The 15,860-nt window shown below is 38.5% G+C and overlaps 1 protein-coding gene across 2 annotated transcripts in view; it reads left to right on the top strand.

Annotated features, from left to right (window-relative positions):
• Positions 1-15,860, top strand: part of EPHB1 (EPH receptor B1) — a 1,597,777-nt gene that overhangs the window by 1,427,841 nt on the left and 154,076 nt on the right. For both annotated transcript variants that reach the window (XM_044070446.1, XM_044070447.1), the window contains exons 14-15: positions 1,230-1,379; positions 14,269-14,462. In XM_044070446.1, coding sequence (XP_043926381.1) covers positions 1,230-1,379; positions 14,269-14,462 — 344 coding nt within the window. The remainder of the gene's footprint in view (positions 1-1,229; positions 1,380-14,268; positions 14,463-15,860) is intronic.

Genomic DNA, 15,860 nt, shown 5'->3' with positions numbered 1-15,860 from the left:
ATACACGGCACCCTGACATATACTGCCCTCATCTGAATGTTGATAAATATTTTGGCTTCACCAGGCTGTGTTTATGAAACACAAGGCAAGATGTTCTTGTAAGTATTTTCAATTGATCTGAATTCACAAGAAGATAAAGGTTTCGGCAGCCTCTTCAATCTTGGAAGCTGATGTCGCTGGATGGGTCTCATCAATTTAACTCTTCTTAATAATTGTACAAGGCAGATATAAATTACTGGTATTCTTAGCCAATAATTTTATTTTAATTTGTAGCTAAGACATTGTCTGTTACTGCTTGAATTTCAGCAGGTGTGAAATGAACTTTTTAGAATCCTTTCTGTGAATCCTTCATTTGTTTGTATACCCTATGTATAGCTTCACCTTTACTGCATTCTTACTGTGCTGATCTCATACACTTGTCATATATAAGCATGTCCAGATTTGTGGGTGATATGAGGAACCCATTTTCTAAATGTCTGTCTAGTAAATTAATTCCCTTTGAAATATACTGTACAAGATCTGCACTTTAGTTACATATTTGACCCCTTTGATCACAGATATAAGTGAGTGCAAGAATGCAGTGGTCTTCCACACCGCTCTTGCTAGCCGCTGAAGGCAGTGGAAATTGCTTCAGAACTGACCTTGCTGTATTCATGGCTGCATCACTGCTATGGGTACGGATTGTAGCACAACTTTTAATTGACTTCATCAATTACACTGGATTTATTTTTGTCTATTACAAAAAAATGTCAATGTCAGGGCTGGGTTTCTGGATATTTAAAATATATTATGCCATTTTATAGGTTACATTTTCAAGTTATTTTATTTACATTGTTTCCTGTTTGTATGCATCTTATTCTGAATTATGTTTGCTGTCTTTCTTTTTGCAGGTTTATAGCTGCCACTCTTTTCTGTCTTTAATTGTCCTTGTCTGTCATATGTAGAATGCTAAATGATATAATTATATTTATTGTGTTCCTATCTTGTAGTAAGTTGTAGCTGAAAAGTATCAGTGGCCCAGGCTACTAAAATGCTTTACAAACAAACAGACATGCGATCACATAAATAAGTAAACAGCAGTACAGACAACTCCTTTTGATATCTATACCATTATGACCTTTGCCCATTTTGCAGTGTTAGGCAAAAAAAAAAAAAAAAGCTGTAAGGATCATGACCTAGTGTTGATGATTCACTGTATTTTGTTTCATAGATATTTTTCTCATTTATAGGGTGGGAAGATTCCAGTGAGATGGACAGCACCTGAAGCCATTGCATATCGAAAGTTCACCTCAGCCAGTGATGTATGGAGTTACGGTATTGTCATGTGGGAAGTTATGTCATTTGGTGAAAGACCCTACTGGGATATGTCTAACCAAGACGTAAGTTAACAAGTTTTAATAAACCTAGAACAGGGAAATATACTGTTTCGTAAATTAAAGCTTCATATATCGTTCAGGGCTTTTTACATTAACTAAAAAACACTGCATATTCAAAAGATTTTTTTATTATAAATTTTAACCTTTCACCACTAACAAGCCCTTGAGAAGTTTATTCGAACAATTATTATACACGTCAGGGTGTTACTGCTGATATTTTGCACTTGTATAGTCATTAAATTCTGTGATAATCCATCAAAATATTAAAATTTTAATTATGTGTGTGTGTGTGTGTGTGTGTGTGTGTGTGTGTGTGTGTGTGTGTGTGTGTGTGTATATATATATATATATATATATATATATATCTATATATATATAGGTTTACTATTATAGTATCAAAAGTCACAATAGAACAGGTACTAATCAGTGAACTATAAGGCCGAAAGTACAGTTTCCCGAATGATCCTAACATTGAAAATCAGCTGTAAATGTCGAAAATATCGAATATGACATTTTATGGCAATTAACAGCAATGCCACCCTTGCCGTAACTCCCTAACTACTACAGCTAACATTCCCACCCCCCCTAACTATATATTCCAACTCCGAGATCACACTACAGTGAGGAAAGGGATGTATTTCCCTAACCACACTGTACCGCGATCCCTGTACATCCCTTCGAATGATCATATTTGCGAGTGCACAGTACATTCGCAAATATAACATTCAATTATGTAGCTTGCATACATATGAACTATTCGGTAGTTTGAATAGTTCATAGGCGTACAATGCTACGTAGGAATTTTAATAGTAAACCTATATATTTATATATAAATATGTATGTATGTGTCTACTTCAGAAGACTGAAAAAACAAAAGACTGAATCCCAAAAACTGGCAGCAAGCAGAGGAATGTACACAGTCCTGAATGCCAGGGGAATTTTAAATATACACAGCCCTGAATGCCAGGGGGTTTTAAATATAAACAGGCCTGAATGCCATGGGGGGGGTTAAATATACACAGCCTGAATGCCGGGGGGGGGTAAATATACACAGCCCTGAATGCCGGGGGGGGCAGTTAAATATACATAGTCCTGAATGCCAGGGGAGTTTTAAATATACACAGCCCTGAATGCCGGGGGTAAATATACGCAGCCCTGAATGCCAGGGAGGGGTTAAATATACACAGTCCTGAATGCCGGGGGGGGTGAAATATACACAGCCCTGAATGCCAGGCGCTTTAAATATACACAGTCCTGAATGCCGGGGGGTGAAATATACACAGCCCTGAATGCCAGGGGGGTTAAATATACACAGTCCTAAATGCCGGGGGGGGGGTTTAAATATACACAATCCTGAATGCCGGGGGGCGGGGGTTAAATATACACAGTCCTGAATGCTGGGGGTGAAATATACACAGCCCTGAATGCCAGGGGGTTAAATATACACAGTCCTAAATACCGGGGGGGGGGGGAGTTAAATATACACAATCCTGAGTACCAGTATTTTTTAAATATACACATTCCTGAATGCCGGTTTTTTTTTTTTTTAATATGCACAGCCCTGAATGCCAGGGGGGGTTTAAATATACACAATCCTGAATGCCGGGGGAGGGGTTAAATATGCACAGTCCTGAATGCCCAGGGGGTTAAATGCACACAGTCATGAATGTCAGGGTTTTTAAAATCTTACTATTGGTTTCTATAGCCCTACATAATCTGGTTCTTCACACTTTAACAAGCTCTTTGTCCTCTACTGCCAAAGCAGACATCTGTTCTTTGTTTACTCTCAAGCCCCTTGACTCTTAAACCTCCTATACTGTACCTCTCAACTGTCCAGATTTTTGTTTCACCTTTTTGTCTTTTACAAATATAATTTGTCATTTTCTGACAAATCATTGTGGACTGAATTCATTAAATAATGACAAACAATATAGCTTCAGATTTCATATTCTTCAGAAAATGCATGCTGATACAGAACCTGTTACTGTGGCAACCTTCTAAGTTTCCAAGAGCAATATTTAAAACATGTCCCTTTTTGTTGGCCTTTGTCCCTCCATTACTTGTGGATTTATCTATATTTCATTTGCTTAGAGGTTGTGAAGTATGCCCTCAACCCATGATTTTATATATACTAACTCCAAGATCATGTAAAAGTTAGCAAGGGAGAATCTTCCCTAATCAGTGCAAAGCAATTGACACAAACAGTGAACCTGGCCAGGTACAACTGTTAAGTTAAAATTTGATCAGGTGGTGCTTGAAGAAATGTAAGCTATTCTGTGTGTTGTGAGTGTGAATGTGTACACGTACTTTTGCCTACAAGACACCTCATGCTAGGCACAAAATTAACCCTCAAAAACAGTAGCTGGTTAACTCATGTTTACTCTTAATTGGAGAATGTGCTTTGTTGTGTGTGTGTGTGTGTGTGTGTGTGTGTGTGTGTGTGTGTGTGTGTGTGTGTGTGTGTGTGTGTGTGTGTGTGTGTGTGTGTGTGTGTGTGTGTGTGTGTGTGTGTGTGAGTGTGTGTGAGTGTGTGTGTGAGTGAGTGTGTGTGAGTGTGTGTGTGTGTGTGTGTGTGTGTGTGTGTGTGTGTGTGTGTGTGTGTGTGTGTGTGTGTGTGTGTGTGTGTGTGTGTGTGTGTGTGTGTGTGTGTGTGTGTGAGTGTGTGTGTGTGTGTGTGTGTGTGTGTGTGTGTGTGTGTGTGTGTGTGTGTGTGTGTGTGTGTGTGTGTGTGTGTGAGTGAGTGTGTGTGTGTGTGTGTGTGTGTGTGTGTGTGTGTGTGTGTGTGTGTGTGTGTGTGGAGTACTGGTAGTATCACATCACAAAGTATATGATCCGCCAGAGGAGAAATTAATGTATTTTGTGCTGCTTCAGCTTTGGATGGATCAGTTGTAAAACTCAGTCCCAGGCACAGTAACAGAGCTGTAGTTGGATAACTAGAGTCTTATGTCATTCCCACAGACTAGTACCCCCCCAGCTGTTCAAGTAAAGAGCAAAAAAAACAAGCAGGTGGCCACATACCAGCCCCACTTCTTATACTAATACACCAACTAGGTCATGTACATACCCCCTCCATTCTGCGGTACAGTACCCAATATAAGTGCCCCTCCTGGCATAAGCTCTTGAGTAGGCAAAACATGTTTTTTTTTCTTTTACTTTTGAATTGTAGAAAACGTCTTGCTACCATGTAGCGAGCACTTTTTACATTTTAAATCATACACAGTGGGCTACAGCATTCTTGTTTAAAAAAAAAGAAAAGAAAAGAAGAAAGAAAAAATATATATAAAAAAACTTTTAAACATTTACACTGTCCACAAAGACTTAAACAGTAACAGTAAAAGGTCATGGACATCCAGAATCCATATAGCTAAAACATTTGGTGTCAATAACAGATCATTTGGATACATACTGGGAACATCTATTACAGGAAGTTTAAGGTATCACACAGTGAAAAGTCGAGCTTGGCTAGGTTTTCTGTTGTAGTTTTTACTAATGGTTTGTCTGTGTGACCTTTTTACTCTTTGCTTTCGACAGAAAGAATTCTACATTGCAATAGCCAAGCAGCCTTAAGCATCAAAAGGCCATCCTTTGAGTTAGTAGCTGGGGAAAATTCATTCAGCCCCATTACACCTGCAAAACCAAATTTTTACTAAAGGCTGTTAGAAACAAAAATAACTTGGTTGTGTGTCCTGAAAACCATTTATATTTTTCTGTAACTGTCTAAATAATCATGTTATTATTTTTGTGTAAGTATATGTTGCAAAGTGTTTTTCTGTACTTGCCAATGGCCTTGATCATGGCTGAAAAGGGTCATTACACCAGCCCACCTACCCAGTTAATAAATGAATAAGTAAGAAAATAAATTAATAAGTAAGTGTGCAAGTAGGTAAGGAAACAAAATCCCTATAGATCTGCTTTAATGCAAGGTTTATGCAACATTTTATACTGATGTTTCTGTTTCTGTATTTTAGTTCTGGCATTATCTGTACTAGCAATTCATGTCTCAGATTTCAGTTTATTAACTTCCTGTATATCTAGATGATTTTCTTAGTGACAATTCAGACCTAGAAAGCTTACTAGATTCAGTGGTTTGCATAGCTGATGTCAGTATACTAGGAATCTCTTTGTCCGATAACTCGTTTGACATTTAGTCAGTGTTCTCTGGTGTAACAACCACCTCTTGGGCACCTCTTTAGACATTTCTTTGAGTACCTCTGTACTTCTGAAGATGGCACAAACACTTTATCTGCATGTCGTACATTTAGTTTAAGACGCACTTATTTTGAACAAATGCCTACTTTTCTTCCTGCACTTTCTTCTATCAAAAGTTTGAACAATAAATGTCTTTGGCTGTTTTAATTTCTTCATAACAGTAACATTTGCTCATCTCTTAGTGGTACTCAATGAATTCTAACTTTATCTCCTTCCTTTAATGAAACCACTGACCTAGTATAATTGTCATAATAGAATTTCTGTTTTGGCTGATTCTGCCTCCCTCTGTCTTGAACCTAAAATTTGATTTTAAAAACCTAAGAAGTATGCATGTGAATTCTTCTTTTTAATCAATGGCATCCTGTAACTGGCCAGGTGCTGTTCAGTGAAGTTACTAGTTGTGGATTGCAGTTCCTATACTTACAATTCATTGGTGATATTGCAGTTGTCTTTAAAGGGTGTTTTTCCTTCCTTACTTGTATGTGACCGAGTAGTTGGTGTATTAAAGTAAGAGTGCTGATGGGGGAAACAACCATATAGGTTGTGTCAGGGAATTGCTGTCCAACCCAGACATTACTTTAGTCATGCTCAGTTTGCAATTTCAGGAAGCTGTGCTATTGGATGGTTGTGACTGATGAATACTTTTAGTTTTAGTTTTAGTTGATCTGTCAGGTGAATACTGGCTTCAGTGTTCCATGTAGGATAATAAGACTTGCATATCTTGTTACTACATAACATAGTACCAGAGGTAAGGCTGCTTCACTAACAGTATTGCAGTTTGTCGGCTAGAAATGCTGTCCCCCTAATTTAGAATCAGTATTATTAATGGACCACTCAATGATATCTTCAAACAAACAATAGTGCCCAACAAGGTGTGGGAAAAATTCCCGCCCAGGTATATTCTGAGGCCTGACGCTGCAGATGAAGGGCATTTACACCCCTGGAAGGGCATTCTTTCCATAGTAACACACACCTTGGAGGGCATTATTTCACTTAGAGAATGGCTCACTGTAAATTTTTTGTGTTTTAGTTATTTATTTATTACTATTATTTTTTTTTATATTTTTTTATGTAAAATAGTTATTTCACCTAATATATTAAACTTGCTGTAGTATATGTTAATGGTGTTGGAGGAAGCATTTTGCAACCAAAATATAACACTTTAAAAAATTTTGCAGACTGTCCAGATTTCTGTCTCATATGTTTGGTCCTTTTCTCATAAAATTTGCAGTTTTCTGGCATATCACTGGGAAATGAAGTCATTAAATAATGACAGACATTTGAGTTTCAGACTTCATATCTTTCAGAAAATGCATGTTAATGGAAACCCTGTTATTCTTGCAACTTTCTAAGTTTATGAGTAATATTTAAAATCTGTCCCTATTTTTGGTTCTTTGTTCCCTGTTATTTGTGGCTTTGTCTAGATTTCTTGTGCCACCCTCTTAACTGATGTTGCTGATGCTATCAAGGATTGCTCGATCACTCTTACTCTTTACACACACACACACACACACACACACACACACACACACACACACACACACACACACACACACACACACACACACACACACACACACACACACACACACAGTTTATTCTATTTTTATGCATGCATTCACTCACACATGCAGACAGAAACATAAACAAACATACACACATGCACTTTTTTCAGTTTCATTTATATTTTTACACTCGCTAAACAGCAAAAGCACTACCTAGCGAGTGTAAGATAACATGGCAATTGATTTCTCACTCTCATACATGCATATACTCACACACACAGAAATAAACACATATGCACACACAGTCTTTTTATTTTATATTTTTGTTTTGTTTTTTATTTTACACTTGTTAAACAGCAAAAATAGTGTCTGTTAATTTGTTTCTGTCCAAGCTCCACAGCAGCTTGATATGCTGGCATGAAGTGGAGGACTCACTCATTTTTCAGCAGCCACTACATGCAGATTAACACCCTGCGGGAGAATGTTCATTCTTCAGGATGCAATCTACAGGCCACCCATTCTCTAAGGGTTAGTATCACGTTAATGTCTTATACAATAGATTATCCAAGATAGAATTTTTTTTTTAATTTTTGTTGTTAACTCATGTTCTTATGGCAGATTCTCTGAGGTAAAGATACAAAAAACACAAACCTTCCAGACGAATTCTGCCCATTAATTACTCTTTACAGACCATCTGATGATATTGCAAAAGATCATTGATAGCTTTGGTGTCCCTGACATATTCCCTCATTCCTCCTACACCTCCTGTTCCCTTGTGGCATTCAGACTAAATGACAATATTCTGTCTCCCCTCCTGTTTCCATTACTTAGTTGATAATTTCCTAACTCTGTGTCTCCATGAGATTTGAACAAAATTTTTGCTTTACAGACACAAGGTTCACCATTTCAGTTATAAATTTCAGAAGGATTTAAAATCATGCCCTTCCTCCAGTTCATCTTTCTCTGTACCTGAAAAAGCTGTGATCTTATTGCTTTTTACCGTCTATTGTTCTCTGCCACTTCCAGACCTACACTCCTTACTGCACATTTAAGTTTCTTTCTATAAGTAAATTCATTGTATCCCAGCTGTCTGATTTCCCAGAGCACTACTGCCCACTCCATACTTATTTCTTTTCTGTGAGTAAATTTATCATATCCTAACTCTTTGCTTTTCTACTTATAAGTTCCTTTCTATGAATAAATTTACCCTGTCCCAGCTCTCTGCTTTCCCAAAGCTCTAATCCTCACTGCACATTTAAGTTCCTGTTAATAAGTAAATTAATTGAATCGCAGCTCTGTGCTTTTCTCTGTGCTATACCCCTCAAACATCCTCTCAATAATTAAATTCATCCTATTACAATTTACTGCAGTTTTCACTGCTCCACTCCTCACTGTGGATCTAACTCCCACTCAAGGATAAGATTCATCCTATCCCAACTCTTTGCATCTTCCAGTGATCCATTCGCACTATTCATTTAGCTTCCTCTCAAGCAGTACATTCATCCTACTACCAACTTTTTGTTTCTTCTAGCATTCCACTCCTCTCTGCCCACCTTGCTCCTTTTTACTACCTGCATCCCCAAACTGTCACCCACTGGTTATCTCTTCATAGATTCTCAGGTATATCCTATGTTTTTAGCTGTACTCAAATTATCAACAACAATACAGCTCAGAATTCTGGTCATGTCACGGCCCTGTAGTCTTTCAGGCACACCGGTTGTCTTCATGTTACAACACCTGACTATATCTCAGTTGGTCAGATCATCCATTATTCTCTCTCCTTTAGTCCCTTATGCATGGCACACATAGTGATGAATGAGTAGCTCTATTTACTGTGGAGGTCACTAGTTGTTGCTTCCAATCAGATGGTTTTAGTTGTATTTTTCCCCACTTGTAGTTCTACTGCATCTACATCATTAGTAAGGACAGGCCCTTCTTTAAACAGCTGGGAAATAGTCACGTTGCGTCTTTCACATCAATGCCTAATTCTTAGCTTTTCAAACCAAAACATTCTATGTGAACCACTAGGCACTAGCAAATAGGGGTGCAGGGCAGTGAGCTAAGCATTTATGTTGCTGTGTTTTTCAAAGCTTTCTGGTGTTCCCTCAACCCCCAGCTTCTGCTGTAAGTGCCATCTTGTCTGAAGCTGGGACACATCTGTTCCCTTGATCTATATGCGTGAGATAAAGACCCTCTTGCATCTCAGAAAAAGTAATAGTTTTTCTGCTGTCATGATTTCCTGAGTTCAGTTTTAAATCCTGCTTTCTGAACCTTGGAAGATATGGGGATGTCGAGATCTGTCTTATACAAAGTAGAACAGGTTATAGAATGCAGATAGTGTATAGTCAAGAAGACACTTCAGGTGTTCATGTTAAAAAGGGGACTGATAGCTGCTGGCTGTTTTGTCTTAAAGGATTGTGACAATCATTGATTGATTGAAATTAGCTCAGCAGAGCAATCAGTTAAGACCAACAGGCTGAGACTGTGATGTTGTGCATCAAAGAGAAATCTGATGGTGTCTCTTTGAGGTCTGAGACAAGATTTCCACATTCTTCACCACTGCAGACACTTGAGAATTTAAAGGTAGCAAATTAGAAATGCTAGGTAGTGAAGGAACATGTTGCTTCCAAAAGGGACTCATTCAGAGGTAACAAATAAGCTAGGAGGATTTTGCTTTTTGTCAAGGCTTCACTGACACAAATCTGGAGGAGCATTTTTGATAGTACTACACAGCTGAGTGAAATAAAGCAAGGTTTTGAATAAAATGCACTTTTAAAATAAGACAACATCAAGCAAACTCTTATGTTATAAATATTATGCTGTGTCCAGGTAAGGGAATGCAGTAAGAAATGTGTCTTTGTTCATTAGACTTGTGGTAGCTAGTAGCAGTTTCTCTCTCTCTCTCTCTCTCTCTCTCTCTCTCTTTCTTCTTTTTTTCATGAATCATTTTATTATTTGAGTATATGAAAAACAATGGGTCTGTAATAGACTGAAACTTCAAAAGACTGAAAACCAAAAATATTGAAAACTCAAAATATTGAAAAAAATTTTAATGCAGGGGCCAAGGCCACCTGCACCCATCATGTGGGACTGCTCCCCCAACACCTCACTGCTAATTATATATACCAACTCTGAGACTCTACAACAATGGAGAAAGGGCAAATTCCCATTTTCAATATTATGAGTTTTCAATATTTGGGCTTTTCACTCTTTTGAACTTTGGTCTTATGACATAGACGTGAAAAACAATACACATATGTTAAAAAAACAACAATGACAAAGTATAAAATCATCTTCTTGGGAAATATGTAGTTCAACTGTATAACACATTTATCCTGTTTGTTTTACTTCAGGAGATTTTCTTAACATAGGTTCTAAAACAACACATTCATTGTATACATTCACTAAAAATAACTGTTGCAGTTTTGTTTGGGAACATTTTTAATTTCTGATAATACTGGTCAAAGTTAAGCTTAAGCTGTTTATTTCTTTTGAAAGAAGAGTTATAGCATTATTGGTATAATTTTCTTACCCTTGAACTAAGTTGCAGAGTTTCAAAGTCTGATGGTCTTAGTTTTCCAGCCATGGTCTCTGCAATTGCATTTTTACATTGCTGCATCATGTCCTACTGGAAGTACCTAGTAGGTTCTAGGGTAAAGCCATGTTATAACTACAGTTTACACAAACAAGACAGAAGGAGTATTCCTTAGACAACATAACCATTATTTATTAAATTAACAATAACAGCTATTTAAAAAATGTTGAGGGCAGCCCAGTGGCACAGAGGTTAGTGTTGATCCCCGTAGTGCTTAGTTCAACAGTCTTGCTCTTGTTTGGCTTGCCTTCTCAGGATGTTCTGGTTTCCACCCATAATCCTGAAGACATACCATAATGGAATTGAAGATTTGCCATATTGCCTGTAGGGGTTCATGCCATCTATGAGTGAGACAAAGAGAGAAAGAGAGAGAGACTGTGTGTGTGTGTTTGTGTGTGTGTGTGTGTGTGTGTGTGTGTGTGTGTGTGTGTGTGTGTGTGTGTGTGTGTGTGTGTGTGTGCGTGTGTGTGTTTGTGTTTGTGTGTGTGTGCGCGCGTGTGTGTGTGTGTCGTGTAGAAAAATGGCATCCTATCCCAGATTAGTTTCTCTGCGTTACACATTGCTGATGTTTGCACATTGCCTTGGCTCTCTCACAACCCCAAATTCGATAAAGTGGGTAATTGAAGAAAGCATGAGTGTCAGTAACGTTTTGTGAGAATCAAAGTATACCTGTGACAAGTGCAGTATTACAGATAATTTTAATCCTGGAAACTATAACTTTGAATTTTTCTGCATTAACACATAACTGTAACACTTTGATTTATTGTGAAAAGTCTGAGTATAGCTCTAACTGTATGATTTCATTTGGCTGATGTTAACTGCTTACTTGTGATTCACAATATGCCTGGCCAATAGTGAAAAAAAAAGCTGCAATATAATTTCCCAGAATTCCCGCTGGCAGCAGTCTGTCATATGCATTTCAGCCCGGCTGTTTGCACATTTTCGGCCACATATTTTCACTGTGTCTGTCTTCCAGTAATAGGATTTGACTCTTTTTCGTTTCCACGTTAAGTTCAAAGAAAATTCTTTGGGGATCTCCAGAAAGACAGACATGTCCTGTAAAGTACTTGGCCTTCTGTATGCAGCTAGAGCAGCAGAAAGCTCTCAGAATTCTATGCTGTCTGACTTTTTATTCCTTTTGATTGATGGACATAATGAGCAGACGAGGCTGTCAAGTGAGGAAGCAGCATAGTGTGACAGAGCTTAGAATTGGTTTGCCCTTTAACTTGAGTCTTGCCTGCTGCTGTGACTTTCTTTCACTGCTGAAGTTTGCAAAGGGAGATCTGAAGAGGGGTGTGTCCCTTAAGTTGTCTGCACAATACAGATACATTGATCTCCCCAGGATTAAATCTAAAAGGAAGATGACTTTCTTGAAAGAGAAATGAATGTGTTGAGTGCACCCTGTATAAACTGGCTTAATCCTATGCTCTTTTTATTCATTGCAAACTTCATTTTGTTTTGCTTTTTGTCATTTAGGGTTATGCATCTAGTTCTATGAATTCTAATGATTTGTTATTGTTGTTCAGAAAAGTCTTATGAATAATATGTCCTTTGGCTAGTGTCATACTCAAAGCTGCCGTAAGTGGATTGTCATTGGGGTATGGGGAAAAAAGTCTTAGAATCAGTTGAGAATGAATGCACCTAAATTGCCATGAGGCATGGCCACCCTTAATTACTGTTAGATATTTTTTTCCTCATTGCTTCAGCAACAGTAAGGGCGTCCATGGTGGTGCAGGGGTTAGCATTGCCACCTAACAGCAAGAGGTTCTCCGGTTTGATCCTCAGCTGGGGTGCCTTCTGTGCAGAGTCTGCATGTCCTCCCTGTGGTCGCGTGGATTTGCTCCAGGTGCTCCAGTTTCCTCCCACATCCCAAAGACATGCTGTAGGTGGATTGCATACCCTAAATTGGCCCTAGGTGTGAAGTGTGTGCATGTGTTTGTCTTCAGTAGAAGGTTGGGCGTCAGGCTGGCGACTCGACACTGTAAAACTCCACTGCCAATCATGAGCGGACTGGTGATCCGCTGTTGCGACCCCTAACCGGGAAAAGCCAGAAGAAGAAGAAGCTTCAACAACAGTAAAATGAGCATCATTGCCCCAATTAAAGAACAGTAACATACAATTATTTCATATATCTTCTCATTGGCTATTATGTTTACTGACAACAAGCTTTACTATGACTAGCAGTTTTGGTTGACTGGTTTAAAGGTCAAACTAATGCATTTCTCTCTGTTTTTGCCATGTAGACCTAAGGGTGATGTCATAACTTGGATTTGCATACTCTGTGACTGTAGAACATTTTCTAGTTTATCTTGGAAAGCAGGAAGTAGTTCACAGAGAGTTTGATTGTTGTTAATAACTTTAATAAGTGGGACTATTTGCCTATAAAGTACAAAAAGTAATTAGAGCTCGCTGTCTCACATACCTAGACACATGTTTCTCAGCTGTGCTGTGGTTGAAGTGGGCTTGATAATGCGTTCGTACACAAGATAGGTGGTGGAAGGATATGGGACTGAATGGCTGATGCCCCATTGTGTTATCAAAGATGGGAGAGAAGGCATAAGGAGCTTATGCAGTACTCCTGCTGATTGGTAAAGGATGGTCATGATGGAAGGCATATAACCAACCACTGAAGCAGACACATGCCCAGTGCACTGATAGAATCCAGAATAACTGTGGATACTAACACATGTTCTGTGATAATGGTAAGTAGTCCATAACCAAGAAGTGAAACTGAAGTGCTAATTAGTGCTCTATGTTCATAACCAGCCATTTGTAAAACCACATGCTTTGGGACACTTGTTGAGCTGTAGCCAACCACAAATACAGGCATATACTACACAAAACTGGTTAGACAGCATTCATCTGCTAAAATTGTCTTATGCTTTGACATATTGGTAGAATTGTAATCGGCCCCTACTACTGATGTATGCTGTGTGAGCAACTCACCAATATCATAACTTCATTTAGGACACTGGTATGTAGGCAGATGAAAAGACCTGAATTAGTAGTACCAGTGAAGTATTGGGTTGCCACCACAAATTCTGGGGGACGCCACATGACAAATTAGCAAGGACTGCTCCCCTGGAAGGCCTCATTAGCACTTAGCATGGCTGTTGAAACACCACATTGTAGTGATTTCGATGACCATTTAGAATCACTGCACTGGACCTGTTTCAATTGCAAAGGGCTACCTCCAGCATTTTTTCACCGATATTAGGACTTGCTGCTGGTAGTCACCCTTTATTTGAATCTCAGCCAAAGTAGTCTTCTCATGAAGGTTGGAAGGTGGCATATAATATATGGTGCTAAATGTTTCAGTATTTATGTGGATATCTTGTCTTGCATTTTCATTACTTAAATTTTAAACTGAAGGCTGCCAGTAAACAGAATGCTTGGTTCTTTGTTGGTTAATGTTATATTATTAGAAATTAAAACAATTAGTTTATATATTTCATTGAGTGTGCTTTCTTGGAACTTATGAGGTATTTGGAATGAATTTATAATTAACATTTGTAGGTGGCCAGGTTTATCAACACAGTTCTACATATGGCTATCCTCAGTGATGTTTTACTTGCCCCATCAGGTCATTAATGCCATTGAACAAGATTATCGGCTTCCTCCCCCTATGGACTGCCCAGCTGCATTACATCAGCTCATGCTGGATTGTTGGCAGAAGGACCGCAATGCCCGACCACGGTTTGCTGAGATTGTCAACACACTGGACAAGATGATCCGTAATCCTGCCAGCCTCAAAACTGTGGCAACCATCACAGCTGTGTAAGTTTCAAACATTTAATTGGCTCTGTCTGCCGGCATCATTATTGGCATTTAAAATCATATGTGTAGATGTGTATTTTTTTACTTATGAAAAATGTTTGACACATTACCTAATCTAATCTAATTGTTTTACTCAGCTGCTACAAATGTTGGAACAATTTGATTTGTCTACAGTAGCAAATTTTCATTCTCTTATGGCCAAATGGGCATTCTATCTACTCAGTATATAATTGTACTGGATTCTGTCTCAGAGATTATAAAACAGAAAATAGTCCCGTCTCTTCCACAAGTGTCTATTGCCTGCAGACTTAATAATCTAGTGCAATTTAGCCTTTCGGTGCTATGTCAGTTACATTAAACTAAATTTATGGAATATGGTCTTGGTCAAAATCCAAGTCCATGAAAATGCTCTCAGTGATTTATTTCACCCTGAAGGACTTTGCCTCCACACTCAGTGTAGATGTCTTCATCCTCTGCTCCTCTGCTACTGTTATAATCAGTTTGGGGGATGCTGCAGCAAGGAGGTATGGAAAACTCATGCTGCAATGATCCATTTGGAAGAATAAGCAGTTCTGGTGATCTGGCTGAAAAATGCCAATTCCTATGGTTGGCTGTGTATTAAGTGATGGGCTGTTTACAGTATTTTGTCCTGGTTACTAATAACATAATGCCTATTGCTTTCTGAAATTGCTAGGTTAAGGCAAGTTGATTATGGTTTCAATTGTATAATATGTTTTAAGCAGTCAAAGGCAAACAGTGCTTATTAGCTGGCCTCATGTGTCTGATTATAACTTACCTGCAGTTGCATACAGCTATTAGCTCAAGTACACAAATCATTTAAAATGCAGCCTTGAAAGAAACTGAGTTCCGTGCAATAACAGCAATGAAACCACAGGAAGAATATTTTTTGCATGAGCTCTACCACCACTCTCTCAGTTAGTTATGTGTTCTCATCACAAGACTGCCGCAATGCAGAGGAAGAGCAATGATTGCAAAACCATATCACTGGGTGCATGCATGTGTGTGTGTGTGTGTGAGGGTGGATGTGTGTACACGTGGGTGTGTCTGTTTGTGTGTCTGTGCAAGGTGTTACTCAGAGCTGATGGCAATTAAAGCAGCACAGATTATTCCAAAAGAAGGCCTGCACACCCTCATATAATACATGCAAATGAAGATATGTGCAAGCCTTCATGCAATGGCTGAAGTTTGCAGTTAGTTTGCAAAAGAATTTCAGATATCACAGCTCTAAAGTGTGGAACAACTATAAACTAGATTTGTACACTTACAGAGACCAGAATCCATCCTTTTAGCCCATCATACTACTGTCAGTAAGCTGTATCAGCTGTGGCAATATGGGATGCTAATGTTGGTGCTTTTTATTAGGAAAACATTAACAAT

Source organism: Protopterus annectens, chromosome 4.part1 (genome assembly GCF_019279795.1).
Source record: "Protopterus annectens isolate FY-2018-M chromosome 4.part1, PAN1.0, whole genome shotgun sequence".
NCBI lineage: Eukaryota > Metazoa > Chordata > Ceratodontiformes > Protopteridae > Protopterus > Protopterus annectens.
This window is presented reverse-complemented; position numbering and strand designations above follow the sequence as displayed.